This window comes from Echinops telfairi, unplaced genomic scaffold (genome assembly GCF_000313985.2).
Source record: "Echinops telfairi isolate 266 unplaced genomic scaffold, ASM31398v2 ScPeMD7_7439;HRSCAF=8477, whole genome shotgun sequence".
In the NCBI taxonomy this organism is placed as follows: Eukaryota; Metazoa; Chordata; class Mammalia; order Afrosoricida; family Tenrecidae; genus Echinops; species Echinops telfairi.
In genome coordinates this window covers 3,317,610-3,334,828 of record NW_022111339.1, presented here as the reverse complement: position 1 = coordinate 3,334,828, position 17,219 = coordinate 3,317,610, and the positions used below count along the sequence as shown (strand labels likewise).

Genomic DNA, 17,219 nt, shown 5'->3' with positions numbered 1-17,219 from the left:
CCTGCAGCCAGCCTGCCTGCTTGGGGACTTCCTATTTCAAATCTCCTTTAAACAGAGGAAAGCACTTTTGGTTCTCAGGTAGAAACAGCCCACAATTAGACCCTCAACTGACGATGTCCCTCGGACGCGCTCTGTGGGATCCACTCTGAGATGATAGGTTATATAACTTGTGGCCACATGGTATTTGGATGTTGACGTTTTAGTCCCTGTGTTGATAGACTCATCTCGGAGGGTCACTGTAAAATTCAGTTCATGTTTGCCAAGTGGTTGCTTGTTTGGGGGTGAATAAACAGAAGTAGAAACTTTTCATAGTTAATAAAAATGGCTCGATGCAATTGCTATATGGATTGTTATAAGAGCTATACAAGCTCCCAATAAGATGGTTTATGAAAAAGATTTACAAAAATGTGCCCTTATTGTCGGCCTCAGGCTCCTCTCTGCACAGGGGGGTTGGCGGAGCTGGGGCCCACCAGAGGAACGGACAGCAGCCCACACGCAACAGTCTCAGCGGTGTCTTCCCCTCTCGCTCAGCACAGACAAGCAAGACCTCCGGAGGCTGCTTAACATGGGCTTGTTTTTACATGTGTGGGAGTATTATCATCGTCCTCCCCTCCAGTCTTTTTAGAGAGGGACATGAGTTTAGGTTTGGAGATTTCACAAGATTCTTTTTAAAAAATAGCAGCCAGGCTCAGCCACTGTTACCATGGCAATGAGATTGAGCTGGCTGAGAGAGTCCCACCAGCACCGCTATGTGTGGAAATGCCAGGAGCTAGGGAGGATGCCTGCGGAGTTTGTATCTTTAAGATGTCTGTTGGCAAAAAAAAGCCCCTTTCCCCCTTCCAAATGTTAAAGATAGGAATAACTGAGTCTTATTTTTAAAGTTTAGAATTTAGGACTAGAAAATAGAAAATATTGACTTGGAAACCTAGACGTGCTCTATCTTAGCATATAAACAGCTTATGTGTCACAGCACAGATCCACAGTAAATTGAGCCATTTTAAAACTCTTTCAGATACAATTATGTTTCAATAACAATTGTGCTAGGCTTTTAGGATTGGGAAGTTTCTGGCGAGTTGAAAGCTTTTATCCATTGATATCGGCCATGTAACCTGTCAACGGTGACCAATACCACAGCTTTAGAATGTATTAGGGTAAAACTGTAATAATCCAGAAAGCTCCTTAAAATAATAATACCTTTAAAAGGTTATTATATTGATGAAGCTCAGAAATGTTGATTCATAAGTATGTCTGGTTGATAATTTGTTCATGTAAATAGTAATTTATCATTATTAAAAATCAAATGCTGGATGACCCAGGATTTTACTGTGGCATTACTCCAAGATAGTTCATTTTAACTTGTGAACAAATTGCAGTGAGGAGTCATTGATGTTTATTAAATGTGTTAACTGTATTGAGTGAATTAGATGCATTTATAATAACACATAGAGTAAATGAATAAAGAAATAGCCTTCGTACGTTGGAGAGTGTTAAACAAGGGATATTTCATTTTATATACCCAGAACAGAGTAGCAGACATGACAAGGAGTGTAGTTACTATCCAACCCACTGCCACTGAGCCAGTTCCGACTGTATCTTAGTGGGAGGAACGCCCTCACCCGTCGCCCTTGAAATAGCTAGTGGCTTTGAACTGCTGACTTTTTAGTTATTGGTAGAACACTTAACCCACAGTGCCACCAGGTACTCTTATACTTCCTATCCTTGTGGAGAACTAAGCTGTGTTTATTTTTAACTTTGAAATTCCTACCTTGGTCTTTTCTTAGTAACGTTAACAATTTCTTAGTAACTTTAACAATGTTCTTTACATTGTGATTCATATTTTATTTTTGGTATTCACGTCATTTGTTATGTCACGAATCGACTTCTGAATGACTTACCAGCTTCCATAGTTCAACACAAATCCTTCCCTGTTTCCCATGCGTCCTTTAGTATATTCGTTTAATGTATATAACTGAGTCTCTTTGGGGGATAGTCTAGTTCAACCATCTCTCTCCTTTCCGTAATAGTTAAATCATTACGTTATAGAGTGTTTTAATATCTAGTAGGCCATTTTTGGTTTTTTTTTCTCTTTTTCAAGTCTTCCATGATCAAGATGTGATACCACAATTGCTAAGAAAAACCCAGGAGGTAACATGTCATCCTTTTCCATGGCTGGAATCATTGAATCCTTGAAATGACTGTAATTTCCATGTAGAACTTGACATTTAACAACTTCTGTGTCAGTTTCTTCAGTATGGAATGTAGTTATTTCATCCGTGCTCCAGTGCGTGTAAGCATGTGTGTGGGCCTGTCAGGCCAGGCTTCTCGTGACGCCTGCATCTGTGTGCATATTCTCATCCTCACGTCTCATTTTGAATGTGTGTCTGTTTCCTTCTCTGTCTGAATTTTCTGTTTGCCGGAGTCTTGTCTTGGGATTTTTACTCCAACTGTCTCTTGTGTACAACGTAGATGTGGAGCTGGGGCCCCCCGACGAGGGAGGCGATGGGACCCCTGGGGTCGCTGTGGAGGTCCAGGACAAAGCCCAGACCTGGTCCACCAGGCTGGTCTCCTGCACGGTGCTGCATCATGGCTGGCAGCGGACCCCACAGCATGGGAGAGAGCTGTCCCGGGGAGCCCTGCCCTGTCTCCCTCTGTCGGGCGGAGCACAGGGAAAGCTTATGGGTGGTGACGTGTGTGGTTGCTGCGGGCTTTTCCAGTCTGATGGCTTCGTGCACATTTGAAAGAGACTGAAGGAGAGGAAGTTTCTGTCATTTCCAGGAATTGTCCCAGCTTCCCTGTATATTTACTACCACCCCACCCCGTTAGTACAAATAATTAATGTAATCACTTGACTGAAAGCCATCCACAAATGTAATTGGCTTAGAGGAGTGGCCCTCCAAGACCCTGCAGGCTGGAACCTCCCGAGTGGCTCCATGGAAGAAAGGCCTGGTGATCTGCTTCTAAGACAGCAGCCGAGAAGTTGGGATCTACTTTGGCCGCAGGCTTAGAGCACATTCGCCTCGTTATTATGTGCCTATTATATCTGCATAGTGCGTATCTTTACATCTGATCAGGCTAGTGTAGATCTTTTAAAGGAAGTTGCTGCTGCCCCCGTGGGGAATTTCCTAAACCATTATTATCAGCGTGCCCTGGCCCCCACTGGGCGGCCGGCTGATTCAGCAAAAGCGGAGACCCCGGGCAGCCGGGGTACTAGCCCCAGCCCAGGGAGCGAGATGCCACGTGACCCGACGTGACATCGTTTAGCTTGCTCATGCCTGTTTTCGGGTTCTTAGACGTTCTGAATCCAGGATGATCTGTATCCTCCCGGATCTGTAGCTACTTCATAGGCACGTGCAGATGAAACAGTTCTGTATCTTCAAGCAAGCTGTAGGTATGTGATAAGCATACTGTATCATCATGCCTGAGAAATGAGCAGAACAGGAGAATCCCCATTCTCCTTCGTGTGCCCTGCCCACACGGGCCACCCCACGGAGCCCACTCACCGCCGTTCTCCCGAGCCCTGGGTGCCTACTCAAGAGGCAGTACCAGCACTGGCCCTCCTGGACACACTCCGGAAGAGGGGAAGCAGGAGCAGGGACAGCAGTGTGCTTCACAGCACTGCTCACAAGTGCCAGAAAGGATACGCTCTGGAAACGCTTCACCCTGAAGTCAGTCAGACCCTGAGGGACAGATGTTGGATGATGCCCCGTATGTCAAGTATCTATCTGGAACAGGCAGATGCAGAGGAAAGGGTTTATGAATAGTGGCCACCAGGGCCTGGGAAGAGTCCTGGTGGTAAAGTTACATGTTTGGCTGCTAACGCAAGGTCAGCACTTCAAAACCACCACCTGATCTTAGGGAGGCTTTCTACTCCCATGAAGGGTTACAGCCTTGGAAACCCAGAGGGGCAGTTCTACCCTTCCTTCTAGCGTCTGAGTCAGAGCCCACTGGTGAGTGTTCCAGGGGCTGAGGGGAGCAGAATGGGAGTCCGCGTATCAAGGGTGATGAGACTGTCAGAAACAGGGCAGTGTTTGCCCTGCACAGTGGCTGTAACGCAGGTCAGGTGGTAAAATGGCAAATCCGTGCTCTCTGTAGTTTCCTCAATGAAAAGGTGTGGGTGGGGGCGCTCTGCGGGGTAGGCTCTGTGCCGCTGGGACCTGGCGCTCAAGTTCATCGCCGCCTCCTGCCCTAGGGGCCCGCCTCCTGTTGGCTGTAAACTCTGCGATGGATGGAGGTGGACCAACATGTTGTCTTGGTGTCAGAGTTCCTGAGGAGGAAACAGCAGCTCCTAGGTTAGTGTGAGCACCCCTTTGGAGGAGGAGGAGGAGCAGTGGGGGTGGCTGGTCGCTGTGGGCGTGGTTTTCTACATTGGAGGGCGGGGCAGTGCAGGTCGCGTGCGGAGCTCCTCCCTTTCTTCCAGGGGCCAGTGCCCTGCACGCAGGGCCACCGCCCTTCTGACAGGTGGGTGTTGCCAGAAGGCCACCCCGGCTCCAGGGAAGCTTTCATTCCGGGCAAGATGAACGGGGAGGAAAGGGCTGACGGTTCACTTCTGAAAACCAGCCAGTGCAAACCCCCGTGGACCGCAGTGATCTGGTCTGCAGGCGGTCTCGGGGACCCAGCAAACTGGCAGCCACTCCCCTATTGCAAGCACTCTAAGAGCTGGTATCCACTTAGAGACCCAAAGCTCCCAAGCCAGTCGAGTCGATGCGTTTCCAAGATGGTAACAGTTTACAGGAGGAGAAAGCCCCGTCTTTCTCCACAGTGGCTGGTGGTTTCAAACTGCCGACCTTGCAGATTACGGCCCCAAAGGGTAACCACTATGCCTAGCAGGGCTGCTCCAGAGACCCAGGCAGCTGGCTACGGCTTTTTCTCTTGAGCCTTCATTGCTGCCTTGCAATGACACCTTTGTGTTTGAAAGAATTCCTGTGGTGATCTAAACCTATCCCAAGCTCCCCGCCCCCACCACTTAATTGTGGAAACTTGTCAGCGTGGAGGTAAAACCCAGGCAAGCGTCAGATGTGGCTTCTAACATACAGAAGTGTGTGTATTGTCTGCATGCTCCTAGCATAAAGCGTCTAGCCTAGAGTTTGATTTTGGGTTTTATCAAGAAGGAAAGGAAAGGGGTGGGGACCCATTAGAAAAAATGGGAAAACACAATCCACCCCTGCTAGTTTGTGCAGCATTTTTATTTCTAAATGGCGCTGAGCCATTGCTTAAAACTGTACCCCACTGTCTCCTTGTGGTTATTTGTTGAATCAGGACCCTGGAGATAGCAGCCACGACCCTCTGCTATGAAGCTGAGACCACTCTCCTGTGAGCGCATGACTTTTTGAACAGGGCAGTGGCTGCGGAAGCCTCTCTCCTGACAATCTTAAGCATGTAGTCATTAGTTATTTTTAAGCGGTTGCATGGCCAGGCAAACAAATACACAAATGCCTGTAGGCTTCTGGTAATACAGCTCATTGCCCCCAAGTAAGTTCTGATTCAGAGTTGGACTGCTAACCACAAGGTGGGCAGTTCAAACCACAAACCAAAAGCGGAGGCTTTACTCCGTGAAGTTACTCTCAGAAACGCAGAGGCGCTTCTCCTCTGTCCTGTGGGGTGGCTGAGTTTCTGGTGACAGTGAAGTCAGATTCTCTTAGACTGCCCTCCTCTAAGTCAACATCTTGCTTCCAATCTGATTTGTATTTAATTTTCCTGAAATAATAGGATCTGGAATTGCCTCTTCCTGCCCCAATCAAAAGCACATAAAAATAGACATGCAGGAACTTCTCGGGTGTATGTATGTCAATAGCACCTTGACTCATAAAAGCTGGTCAAAGGAGTGTGGCTGAGCAGCACGGTGAAATACTCCTCACACACGCCAGAGGGCGAGTGGTGGCACACACAACCACCTGGATGAGCCTCGGGACATCCGCTACGTGAAGCAAACCTCAGTAGCATCCGTGTAACGCTTGTGACGTGGTCCAGTTATCGATCTAGAGGACAGACTAGTGCCCAGGAAGTGAAGGGCACGGGAGAGGGGTACAGTTAAGTTGAACGTGGCGATACAGACCCAAAGGTAGGAGATAAAAGTGCAGTTACACACACACACACACACACACACACACACACACACACACACACAGCCACGGAGCCAGTGCGTTTATGAAGGGAGAAAACGGAATGAGCTCCGTGCATTGCACCAACGTCACTTTCTTGGCCCATAGTGATAACACCGTGGCTGTCCTGTGAATTTATAATTCCTTCAGAAAAGGTTAAAAACAAAACAAGGAACTTAACGTTGCCACCAAAAGATTGAAAGTAGTCCTCTCGTCCGTCTCCTGGGGAACCTGACGGTGATGCCCAGAACGCTTCGGTGGCCACCTCGTCAGAAAGATTTCAGAGGCGTGTCTTCACTTTGTCATCGGCGCTTTTGAAGGCGCCTGAGTGACGCTGTGTTCAAATGCTGGGCTGCCAACCATAAGGTCAGCAGTTCGAGACTGCCAGCTGCTCTCTGGGAGACACATGGGGCTTTCTACTCCCATCGAGAGTTCCAGTCTCAGAAACCCACAGGGGCAGCCCCACTGCCCGACAGGGTCACAGTGAGTTGGCATGGACTCCCTGGCAGTGAGTTTGTTTGGGAGGATTGGTGCTTTTTAGGGTTAAGAGTTCCCACACCAATCACAGTGCGTGCTGTCCCTCCGATGACAGAAGCTGAGAATTACCAACAGAAAGCCCACGGGGGAGAAAGGTGGGCACCGCTGGGTCCCGGGCTTCTCGTTTTCCCACACTCTGGATTTCCTGGGGGGGGGTGGGGGGCGCTGACCAGCCTGTGGGCAGTCCCCTTTGTATCAGAAACTGTGGGGAAGATCATTTGCTTACCTCTTTGTATTTAGAACGTTGTATCAGAAGGCACACAGATTTCAGTCTACCCTTGATCTTGTCTGAAAGTCCGTGTTCTCTAGCTCAGAGTAAAAACATCCAAATTTCACCTATTTGACCTCTGGAATTATAATGTGTCTTCTTAGTCTCTGATACAGTCTGACAGTAAGACTCTCGGAACCCTTCTTAATCCCTGGACTCACTGTGGTGTCTCACAGAGAACTTGATACGAGTTGGCCTCCGGCCGAAGACCCTCCTGAGCCCCGCAGTCTCATGCGTCCCTCGCTGTCTCTCGTCCTTGGTCAGCTCTATCGAAGGCCTGGTGGTCAGGGAGAAACTGTCCCTGAAATGAGCTTGGTAGATTTTCTTTAGAAATTTCATAGATCTTGTGCCTCCTTTACGCCCCATGAAAACATATCACTGAGAATTGATTACACTGTCTTCACTGGAAATGGGATTGTACGTTGTTTTGAGGAAGTATCCACCGGAAAGGGATGCTGGTGGCCGTGTGGCAGCGCAGTCAGATGGAGCGTACAGTGAGGGGTCTGCAGTCGGGATGGGAGGAGCGGCAGCCCCGCGTGGTAACCGAATGGAGTGACTGCCCCGTCTCCTGGGGCAAATACTACTGCTGCGTTTCTGGTGTCTTTTGTCCGTTTTCATCGTAAGACCAGTTGTTGAAGTTCTTTAAGTCTTTATATTTGCCTGGCTCCTGCCAGTGTAATAGCTGACATCTTAAACGTGAGCAAGGGCCTGTTTCTCATGTTGAAGACTCTTCTGTAGTGTCGGCTGCCACCTGGTCATTCTGAAATTCAGGTGCGATGGAAGCCTCATCAGAGGCCCTCCGTCATCTCCCTCCCACGATGGTGTGTCCGCTGCCGATTTTCCAGTTGTGTCCAGAGATGAGCCTGGGGTCACCAGCCCTCCGTGCCGCCTAGTTGAGCAGCAGAGGTGGGCAGTGCCCACGGGTTTCACTGGGGGGTGAGTCCTGCAGGAGCCCCACTCCGTTCTCACAGATGCCGCTTTGGGGCAGGTGGGCGGCACTGTGGGTCAGTCATCAGCCGTCTGCTTCCATGAAGACCGCGGCTTTGGGAAACCCCCCACCCCGGTACTGAGGGCGGTCCTGCCCTGTCCAGTGGAGCCACTGGGAATCAGACTGGACTAGACGGCAGTGGGCAGCGAGGGCGGCTTTATGTGCTCACACAATGGATGTCTGTATGGATTGTGATAAGACTGGCACGAATCCCCAGGAAAATGATTTTTAAAAGAAAAAGTAAATAACAAAAGCAGTGGTTTCTGTTTGCTTTTCCCCAGCCATTTTAGCATCAACCCACAGATAGAAACTCTAGAACCAAAAACCAGAGGCACTGCCCGCGGATCACTCTGACTCAGAGGGCCTCTCACAGGAAGGCTCCTCTTCCACCTCAGAGTGGCAGGTAGGTTTGAACCATCAGCCTCTGAGTTAGCAGCCCAGGGCTCAACCAACCCACAGCACCTCCAGAGTCAGGCAGAGATGGCAGAGAGTGGGCATCTTAAAATGCCATGTTTTGAGACTATGTATCCCTTTAAGACATCAGAATCCAGGTAAAACAAGATCATTTAATTAAAACCCCTTTTATAATGTTGGTTGTGTCTTTGTTCTCTGCATTACTTTGAAGTAGTTCATTGAACTCCATTGGAAGTGTTTGAAGCACCTTAGTGTATTTTAGGGCTGACTTATTCTAGTGCATTTCAGACAGGAGGCATTTGAGCAGAGGGAATTTTTTAAAAATTTACGATGTGCCACCCTCCTGCCCCCTAAACACACGTCATTGAAATTGATCATACCATCTTCCCTGGTCATGGGATTTGTGTTGTTTTGAGTCTCTCTCCTTTTGAAATCGATAGTGGAGGCTGAAGTGAAGAATAAGAAAAGAAAAGGTCCCTCGCCCTGCCTGCGTACACCCTGAACCCGGGCACCCTGGTTCAGACGAGAAGAGGCGGCTGAGGCTGAGTGCCGACGCCGGGCGCAGGCCTGGTTCTCAGGGTCTTTCGTGTTTTCGAGAGTCGTGGCCATGCATAATGGCGGGGTTGAGATTAACTGTCGGCTGTGGGCCCAGTGCAGCGTGCCTAGCGAGTTCCACCTACGTTCTCACCTCGTCCTGCCTGCAGCCTTGTCCAGGAGGTTCCCGGCCCTCTCTCACAGAGGGGCGCGGAGCCGGGACTAGGCCTTTGCTGCAGGTCGTTGACTTGAGCGGGGTCCTGAGCAGAGCCACGGAGGCTTGGGGAGCACATGGCAGCAGGCAGTGGGTGGTTAGCTGGGCTGTCAGCTCCAGCTCCTAGTGGCCGGTCCTGCAACACCCTCGCCATTGCCCCCATGGCGGGGCCTGCTGGTGCAGCCGCTGTGTCAGTCTGCCTTGTTGGGGGTCTTCCTCTCTTTGGCTGCCCCTCTACTTTACCAAGCATGATGTCCTCTCTTGGCAACATGTCCAAAGTATATAAGACAATCTCACCACCGTTCCTCTAAGGAGCATTCTGACCACAAGACAGGGTTGCTCGTTCTTTCGGCAGCCGTGGGACTGCCAGCCTTCTCTGCCCACACCATCCTTCAAGTGCATCGCTTCTTCTTCTGCCGTCTTCCTGATTCAGTGCCCACTTTCACAGGCATATGAGGCCATTGAAAATACCGTGGTCTGAGCCAGCCAACACAGGGTCCAGTGACCAAGGTCACGGCCCCCAGTCAGGGATGTCTGGAAGCATTCAGAGCAGGCCGTCTGGAGGGAGGGAGAGCTTGGGCATCCACTCGCAGATGAGAGTCGCTTAACCCCCAGAGCTTCTGGCTAAGCTTGCTTGTGGGTTCCCTGGGGTTCAGAAAATACCCTGAACAGGAAGCAGATCAGTGTGGCTTGGGGTGGAGCCTGGTGGGCACCCAAGTGGGCAGCAGAGATGAGAGGTTGTCTGAGGGCCTGCCCAGACCCCACACCAGCCATACTCCCCACTGCATCCATGTCAGCATTGCCCGGAAGTGGGCTTCAAGCTAAGTGAGGGCAGCGTGTGAATGCAGCGCACGCACGTGATAAGCCAGTTAGCCAGACTCTCTCTCCTGCCCGTAAGGCTTTGCTGATAGGGCTCTGTGGTCCCTGCGCATGTAGACACTGTGTATAAACAGTGTTGGCGGCGACAGTAGGGTTAGCAGGGAGCGGTTAGTCCTTAGCTTACGTACCGCGCATGGGGCGCTGACAGGCTCGGAGCACTGACAGGTGAGGCTTCTCAGCGCTGCTGGGTGGGTGTGTAAATCACACCTCACTGCTGACGCTCCCCGGGGATGAACCCGACGGACCCCTGCCCAGGGGAAATGTCTGTACTGGGCCCTCGGTGTCCCCCAGGCAGCAAGGGGGCAGAGGCTTTCAGCTGACCAGCACCGGTCCTCCTGCCGAGCACAGCCAGCATGGGGCCATCGATGAAGTGCAGGAACCCGGCGTTCTGCTTGATCAGAGCCGAGGGTCCCTGAGACACCCTCTCTGGAGTGCTCCCCACTGCTGCGTGTGGGCACCGCAAACTACGTGGCCTGGCGTGGCCGGCGTCTGGCTGATGGACTCACAGGCCAGGCTTGCTCCTCTCCTGGGAGAGCCTGCGTCTGTGCCTGGCCCGCTGAGGGCAAAGCCCAGTCCAGCAGCGTGGCCTCCGCCATCCTCAAAACAGGCATCGTTTTCCCTGCAAAGGGCTCCCAGCAGTCTCCCCTTGTCAGGCTCCCTGTGCCCACAACCGCACCCGTGCCCTCAGGGTGGACAGCCCTGGGCAGAGGCAGGCCTATCACGAGCATAGCTGCGGCTCCTTAGTGACGTCGATGCAGAAATGTTCCTTGACCCAGCTCCAGGGTGAAGAGTGGACGATGCCTGACCCCGACGCAGCGTGCACATTTGTCTGCATGCTCTGGAGGAGGGAGGTTCAACCACTGGGGAGTGTTGACCAACTGATACATCGGGGGTCTGCTTTAAAGGGTGAGACTCAGGGTGACGATACAGTAATCGCTGAACGATGAGGGGACGAGGGATCTCGACCTCCCCTGCAGTTCAAAATCCACATAAAACTCAAGTCGACCCTTGAACCACACGTTTGCAGTGGGCGGGCCCCACTCACAGGGGGACCCGTTGAGTGCACCTGTCTGCATGCCAGCCATGTCCTCTCCCCAGTAACTGCACCCCCACCTGGAGACACCAACTGCTGCCCGGAGGGAGCCAGTCAGCATCACCGCCAGGGCCAGAGGGAGCCTGCGAAGTTCAGGGCTCTCTAAGGTGTCCCCCCCCCACTGCGTGCAGGGTCACTGGCTCAGCCCTGGCTTGAGGGCCCGCTGTTCCTGCCAGTAATGACTCTTTAGGGGTCCGGTCAGAGCTGGGCGAGCGTCTCTATCCTGGGCCTCAGAGGTGGCATGTGGGCTCAGGAAGGGGGCACCAGCCCAGGCAGACGCCCAGGGTGCAGGCGTCAGTCTGGTTTATTGGGGACTTACAACAAAGGGCCCTCACAGTCCACTGAAGAATGCCATTGCCCTTTCCCCCCACGATCTTTATGACGCCCCCTCATGTGCCAGGCACTGATGGAGGTGATCAGGTGGCCCAACAGGGAGCATGCGGCCAGAGGACTTCCCCTCCGGAAGGCCAAGCCTGGGCCTGGTTCCCAGAGTGTGAGCCGAGGGCTGTTTGAAGGGCGGGGAAGGTGGCGGGTCTCTGAAGCCTCCAGAGGACATGTTGGGGTGGTTAGGCGGGCCAGGTGCGACACGATGAGGTGGGAGGGTGCCTGGGAGCAGGTGTTTCTGCCTCCCCCTCCTGACTCTGCCCCTCGTCCAATGCCTGTAGCTGAACTGGATGCCGAGCACGCGCAGAAGGTCCTGGACATGGCGCACACGCAGCAGGCGAAGCTGAAGGAACGGCAGAAGTTCTTTGAGGAGGCCTTCCAGCAGGACATGGAGCTGTACCTGTCCACGGGCTACCTGCAGATCGCCGAGAGGAGAGGTACGTGGGACAGGGCGTCCTCGGGGTTCCAGCCAGCATGCCAGGCTCCGGTTTGAGCTCTTCTTACATGCGACTCTCGGTGCCAGGAGGAGGTATTTGTTAAACCATCGTTTAGAAAGGAGCAGGGGTTAATTATGCTTATGGGGACATGGAGATAGGAGACAAGCAGCCCTGATCCCACAACACCGAAGCCAGGACTCATCCATGTGTGGGAAAGACCGCGCTCACCCGCCCCCACCCTGCGTGACTCCACCTGTAGATGCCCCGCATCTAAACCCTGCCCCAGCGCCCCAGCCCCCCGGTGAACTTAGGGAGCCTCGGCGTCCATCCAGAGCAGTCCTGATGACCATCAAATGCCAGTGCTTGTCTGCCATGAGGTGTCGCAGAAGCCGACCAGCCCGCCAACTGGAGGAGTGTGCCACCCCACCTGCTTTTGTGCCCGCCTCCCTGGCGTCTGGTCACCCCTGACCGAGGGAAGAGAGCCAACCCACTGCCCTCGAGTGGATCCCGACTCACTGACAAGAGTAGCACTGCCCCTCGAGTTTCCAGGGCCACAGTCTTGGTGGAAGCTGACAGTCTTCCTCCCGGGGAGCAGCTCACGGGTTTGAACTGCCAATCTTGGGTTGATGGCTGAATACTTTGTTCTCCACCCACACACACACACAACCCGTAGGTTACCCTTGCTCTGTGGGCTGCCCAGGTCTGCCCCTTCCCGAAGCCACAAGCATCAGAAAGGGAAAGCAGCAGTGTGGCCATGTGACCTCTACTTCCCAGCAGATGGTGGGGTTGTACACGTTGACCACTTTCCCCTTGGGACCCGTGCCAGAAAGGCTGGGGCTTCAGTATTCGGTGTGGGCTGCAAAGCAGGGGCCAGAGGGCAGGCCTTTGTAGGACACGCTCCTTGGTGACCAGAAACTGTCAGGGGAAGGGGGCGTGGGTGGCGCCTGACAGCGAGAACCCTTGTCAGTACCCCGACACCACCACGCTAATGGGGAGGCGTGCCCACCTGTACCAGAGGGCGGGATGGGAGCAGCGATGGTCTTCCTTTGAAAGTGCTGGCCTTGGTTTTTTGTTTTTTAATTCTAAGGTAAACATGAGATACATGCAGTCAATGCAGATGGTTTTTAAAACATTGCAGAACGCAACGGGAGAACCTGGGTTTTGTTTGGCTTGCTTCTCCCACCAGGGCTGAAAAAATAGGCCCACGTAGTGATCAGGCTGAGGGGCTCAGAGCCAGGCTTTCTAAATTTCCCAGCCTGCCCAGTTACGTCTCCAGAGACGAAGACAAGCAGGTTCCTGCAGAATGATTTATCCACAGCAGCCTTTGCTTCAAGACTGTCAGCTGTCAGTCTGTATTCTGTTCTGTGCCATTGAGCTTCCTGCTCCACATCATTGAGCTTCCTGCTCCACTTCAGGTTAGCCGCTTTCATGACTTCCTTTAATAGCCTCCAGTAGACTTGTATGTTGCGGGTTTTAATTTTTCCCCCACACAGAGCTGCTTGTCCGCCAGCTCCTCACCCCTACTGCCTCACTCGGCTCTGCCGGCCTCTGGTCGCCCTGCAGCCCTGCCCGGACCAGCGGCATTGTGAGGGGCCTGGAGAGTGCTGCCATTGAAAGAGAACCCCACTCCACCAACCGTTGGGAGGAAGGCTCCCTAGTTGGTTCAGCTTGCCCCACACACACACACCCCTCAGTGTTGCCTTGGCTGCCCACAGCCCTTGGTTCTAGAAAGGTGAGGTCAGATTTCCAGACCTATGAAAATCCCATCGAGCCTGACAGGCTTTGGGACTGAATGTGGAGGGGACGTGGAATCTTTCAGGGACAGAGCGTGGGATCTGGGGGCACCATGGGCAGCACTACTACCTGGCCCTTTCTGATTCCCCATGGTTAGGGAAGGGTCGGTTTCCTCCTGAGAGAATTTTGGCAACTTGGTTTGTCCATGTAGCACTCTCCATCTTACTGTGCCCGTGGCCCGGTCTGCTTTTACGTTCCTAATAGTCGTGTGCGCAGCTGCTCTCGATGAATCTTGTCACAAACGTGCGTGTTGAAGGGTTACCCCCGAGAACTTGTGACTTGTACCCTACGGGTGTGCCTTTATTGTTTTGGTCATTTCCTTCTCTTAGTGGGCATTTCGGGCTCCCCCCTTTTTTGCTAATTTGAGCAATAGGACTTGTTAGCAGATACTCAAGGCTGGGGCATTGTCCCAAGAACACAGCTTCAGCTGGCTTCTAGTTATGATAGACACGCTTCTAGTGTTTAAACAGCAAGGGTTCCTTTCCCCACGTTATTAGGAGGGGATTCAGATGTACCATTACATCGCTCACCCGCATGAAGCAGTATTGGACAGTTGCTACCCAAAGCACTTTCAGAACGTTCCTCCTCCTTGAACTCCTTGCTATCAGCTCCCCTTACCACCACCGCCCCAAACTCCCAGGAACCTTTTATAGGCTTAAGATTTCATCATTTTATTTATGGAATGTTTTGAAACATGCTTTTAAAAATGGAATGTAAATCAAATCTTGAGTGGAAAATGAGATTTTACTGGCATACTTTTCCTTGTTCCTCCTGTGCTGGAGAACAAAATTCTAAGTGACAGGTGTTGTCTATTTCTTCCACTTTAATATTAATGATCTGTGATTGAAGAGGTGTATAAACCCTGCCCTACCATTATCCAAAATTAGATTTTTCCATCTTGTTCTGCCATTTTCTCCTTTAAAAGGATAGATGGCAACATATGTAGCCACACAAAAATTTGGAGTCCTCTTCCTGATGAGTTTAACATTTTAAAAATCAGTGTTTCTAGCTCTCACTTTTGCTCCCCTGTAAAACCCATGTGTGAGTAGCATTGAGGGCTAGCTTCCTCCGCAGTCGCGGTCTGTGTTCCTTGCCGGCCTTTGATGCCCTTGCTGCCCGAGCGCTTCCTGTGAGCGGGGCACAGGGCATGGCATGTCACTTACTCCACAGGCCCCCGTCTGCCTGCTCTGGTCACGGGGACATGCTTGGCTTGGCTTCCTGACCATCGCATTCGGTGCTGCCCGAGCAGCTTTTCCTGCCATCCCTGGTCCAGTTTTCCTCAGCAGCTTTGAAAAGACATGGCACAGGCAGGAGCAAAAACTGAAGTATATCGAAGTAGAGGCCAAAAGGCTGTACTGATAGACAGCGATGACCACAGCCACCAAGCATTACTGTCAGCAGCCCCAGACACTGCAGCGTGTCCTGGCGGGGAGGTGCGGCAATCAAAGTGTGTGTGGCAGGAGCCCGCTGGGCATATAGCTGACATCTACCCAGGCTGTGCCCAGCTCCCCAGAGTGGTTCTCCTGTGGACCCGGGACAGCAACTAGTTAGTAGCTCTTGCTTTACTACTGAATTGATGGGATTGTGTGTCCTATTGTTCCCTCCGAGGAAGGGGATTATGCATTGGGCTGCAAACTGCAAGGTGAGTGATCTGAACCTGCCAGTTCTTCTGAGAAAGAGGCTCCCACAGATGGCGCCTCAGACCCTGTAGGACAGGCTCATCGAGTCGGAGAATCCACTCTTCACTCGGGGACGTTCCCTGGCTTTTGCTCTGCTCAGGGTCAGCTCGAGTCTGCCTGCTCACACATTTGCAAGTCTCTCCTGAACATGTTTTCTTGACCCCTTAGTCCACTGACCGTGGCGATGCCCAGGCCAGCCTTCTTCTGAGAACTAGTGTAAAGTCCTTACGGAGCAGATGCTCCGACACAGGGCCGCCAGAAGTTAGATGGACTCTACAGGTTGTCTGGTGCAGTAAGTTCACGGATATATTTTGCCAGGTAGAGATCTTCACTCTGTATGTGACCTCAGAGATGGGTGTTTACGGTGCCCCTTTGAACTTCGGCCACTTTCGGCCCTTTGTTCTTGAGACACTGCCTTTCCCATCCTTCTTCGTGGCTTTGTCTGAAGTTTTTGTATTTGATCCTGCTCCACTTCGTTGCTGCTGATAGCCGGTGTGAATTTATATCGGCATCGGTTTTGCTTTTTGGAAGCTATCAGCCCCTCTGAGGTCACTGCTCCCCAAGCCCCTCCGATCTGAAGGGCATCTCTGTTACATGTCTCTTCCCCCCACACACCTTAAACACTCGCATGTTACCTAGCTTTTCCTTGTCAAGCTCTATTGTCGATAACTCTTTTTCATTCGGCTTCCCAGTTTATTTTTCTTGATCCAGAAGCTTGTTCCAAGTTCTTACGGAAGCCAATACTGAGCGTGTTTCTCATGACCAGAACATAATTATTCCCGAATGAGGACCGTATTCTGACCGGGTTTCTGTTTTGAGTTCAGAGCTCTGTGAGGCCTCTGGGGTTCAGGTGTGTCCTTCCAGGTGTGCTTCTGTCACGCTCCAAGGTGACGGCCAACTCGCTTGTGGTTTTTGGCACCGAGCAGTCATTTAAACTCCAGTCCTGTGGGGAGTCAACCCCTCAATCCCACCCAGGCTGGGCGAGACCAGTGGGCGGCGGCTAGGCATCCCTGCTGCAGGTGGTGGCTGCTGTCTCTCGTGTGGGCTTTCTCTGCAGAGGAAGCTCTTAGTGCCTAAAGTTAATCTCCCAATAAGATCCAAGCTTAGAGTCCAGGCTTGAGAATAGCACACGAACAGCCAAATTGTCTTGCTACGGCTTTCTTCACCTCTCTGGCTGAGTCCTGGGTAACACGGGGGTGGGGGTGGTGTGGGGGGTGATAACACTTTGAAACAACTGAAAAATCCCTCCTCACAACAGGCTCCTTACCACTATCACACATGCAGCGTGTAAATCACTTACCCTACCTGTCCCAACTCAACCCACAGTTTCCAGGGACACACTTAAGAACAGATCTTGTTTGTAACCCAGGCCTGCCTGGGCCTGAAAAAATGAGCTAAGACCAATGCTTTTCTGCATCCAACTTCTTGTTGAAACCATGTGCTTTCAGTAACAGAAGGCATTTTGAGCGAAACAATGAAAAAGGATTCTGGATGTGAACACAATTAACGACTGCTAATCCACCATCCCAGGGGTCTCGTGCTGGGCGGGCGGCGTGAGGCCAGTGTGCTCAGATGCAGGCAGCTCCAGAGGCGGACACAGGGGCGCTTGAGCGATTCTCAGAACAATCCCAGTAGAAACCCCCTCCCCCCAGAAGTGAGGCCCTCTTGTCCTAGGACGTTTACCTGTTAAAGTGCACGTCCTCCTGTATGATCTGCTCCCAGAGCCTATGGGCAGCATGTCATCGATGGAAGTGAACGTGGACATACTGGAGCAGATGGACCTGATGGACATATCTGACCAGGAGGCCCTCGATGTCTTTCTCAACTCGGGCGGAGAAGAGAGCTCCGGGCTGTCGCCGGTGTTAGGTAGGCCCACAACCTGCAGGCTGTTCTCTGGGCC

General features: G+C 52.1%; 1 protein-coding gene across 1 annotated transcript in view; it reads left to right on the top strand.

Moving 5' to 3' along the window:
* DTNBP1 (dystrobrevin binding protein 1) overlaps nt 1-17,219 on the top strand; it is a 155,426-nt gene that overhangs the window by 137,231 nt on the left and 976 nt on the right. The window contains exons 8-9 of the mRNA XM_045298684.1: nt 11,691-11,846; nt 17,042-17,185. Coding sequence (XP_045154619.1) covers nt 11,691-11,846; nt 17,042-17,185 — 300 coding nt within the window. The remainder of the gene's footprint in view (nt 1-11,690; nt 11,847-17,041; nt 17,186-17,219) is intronic.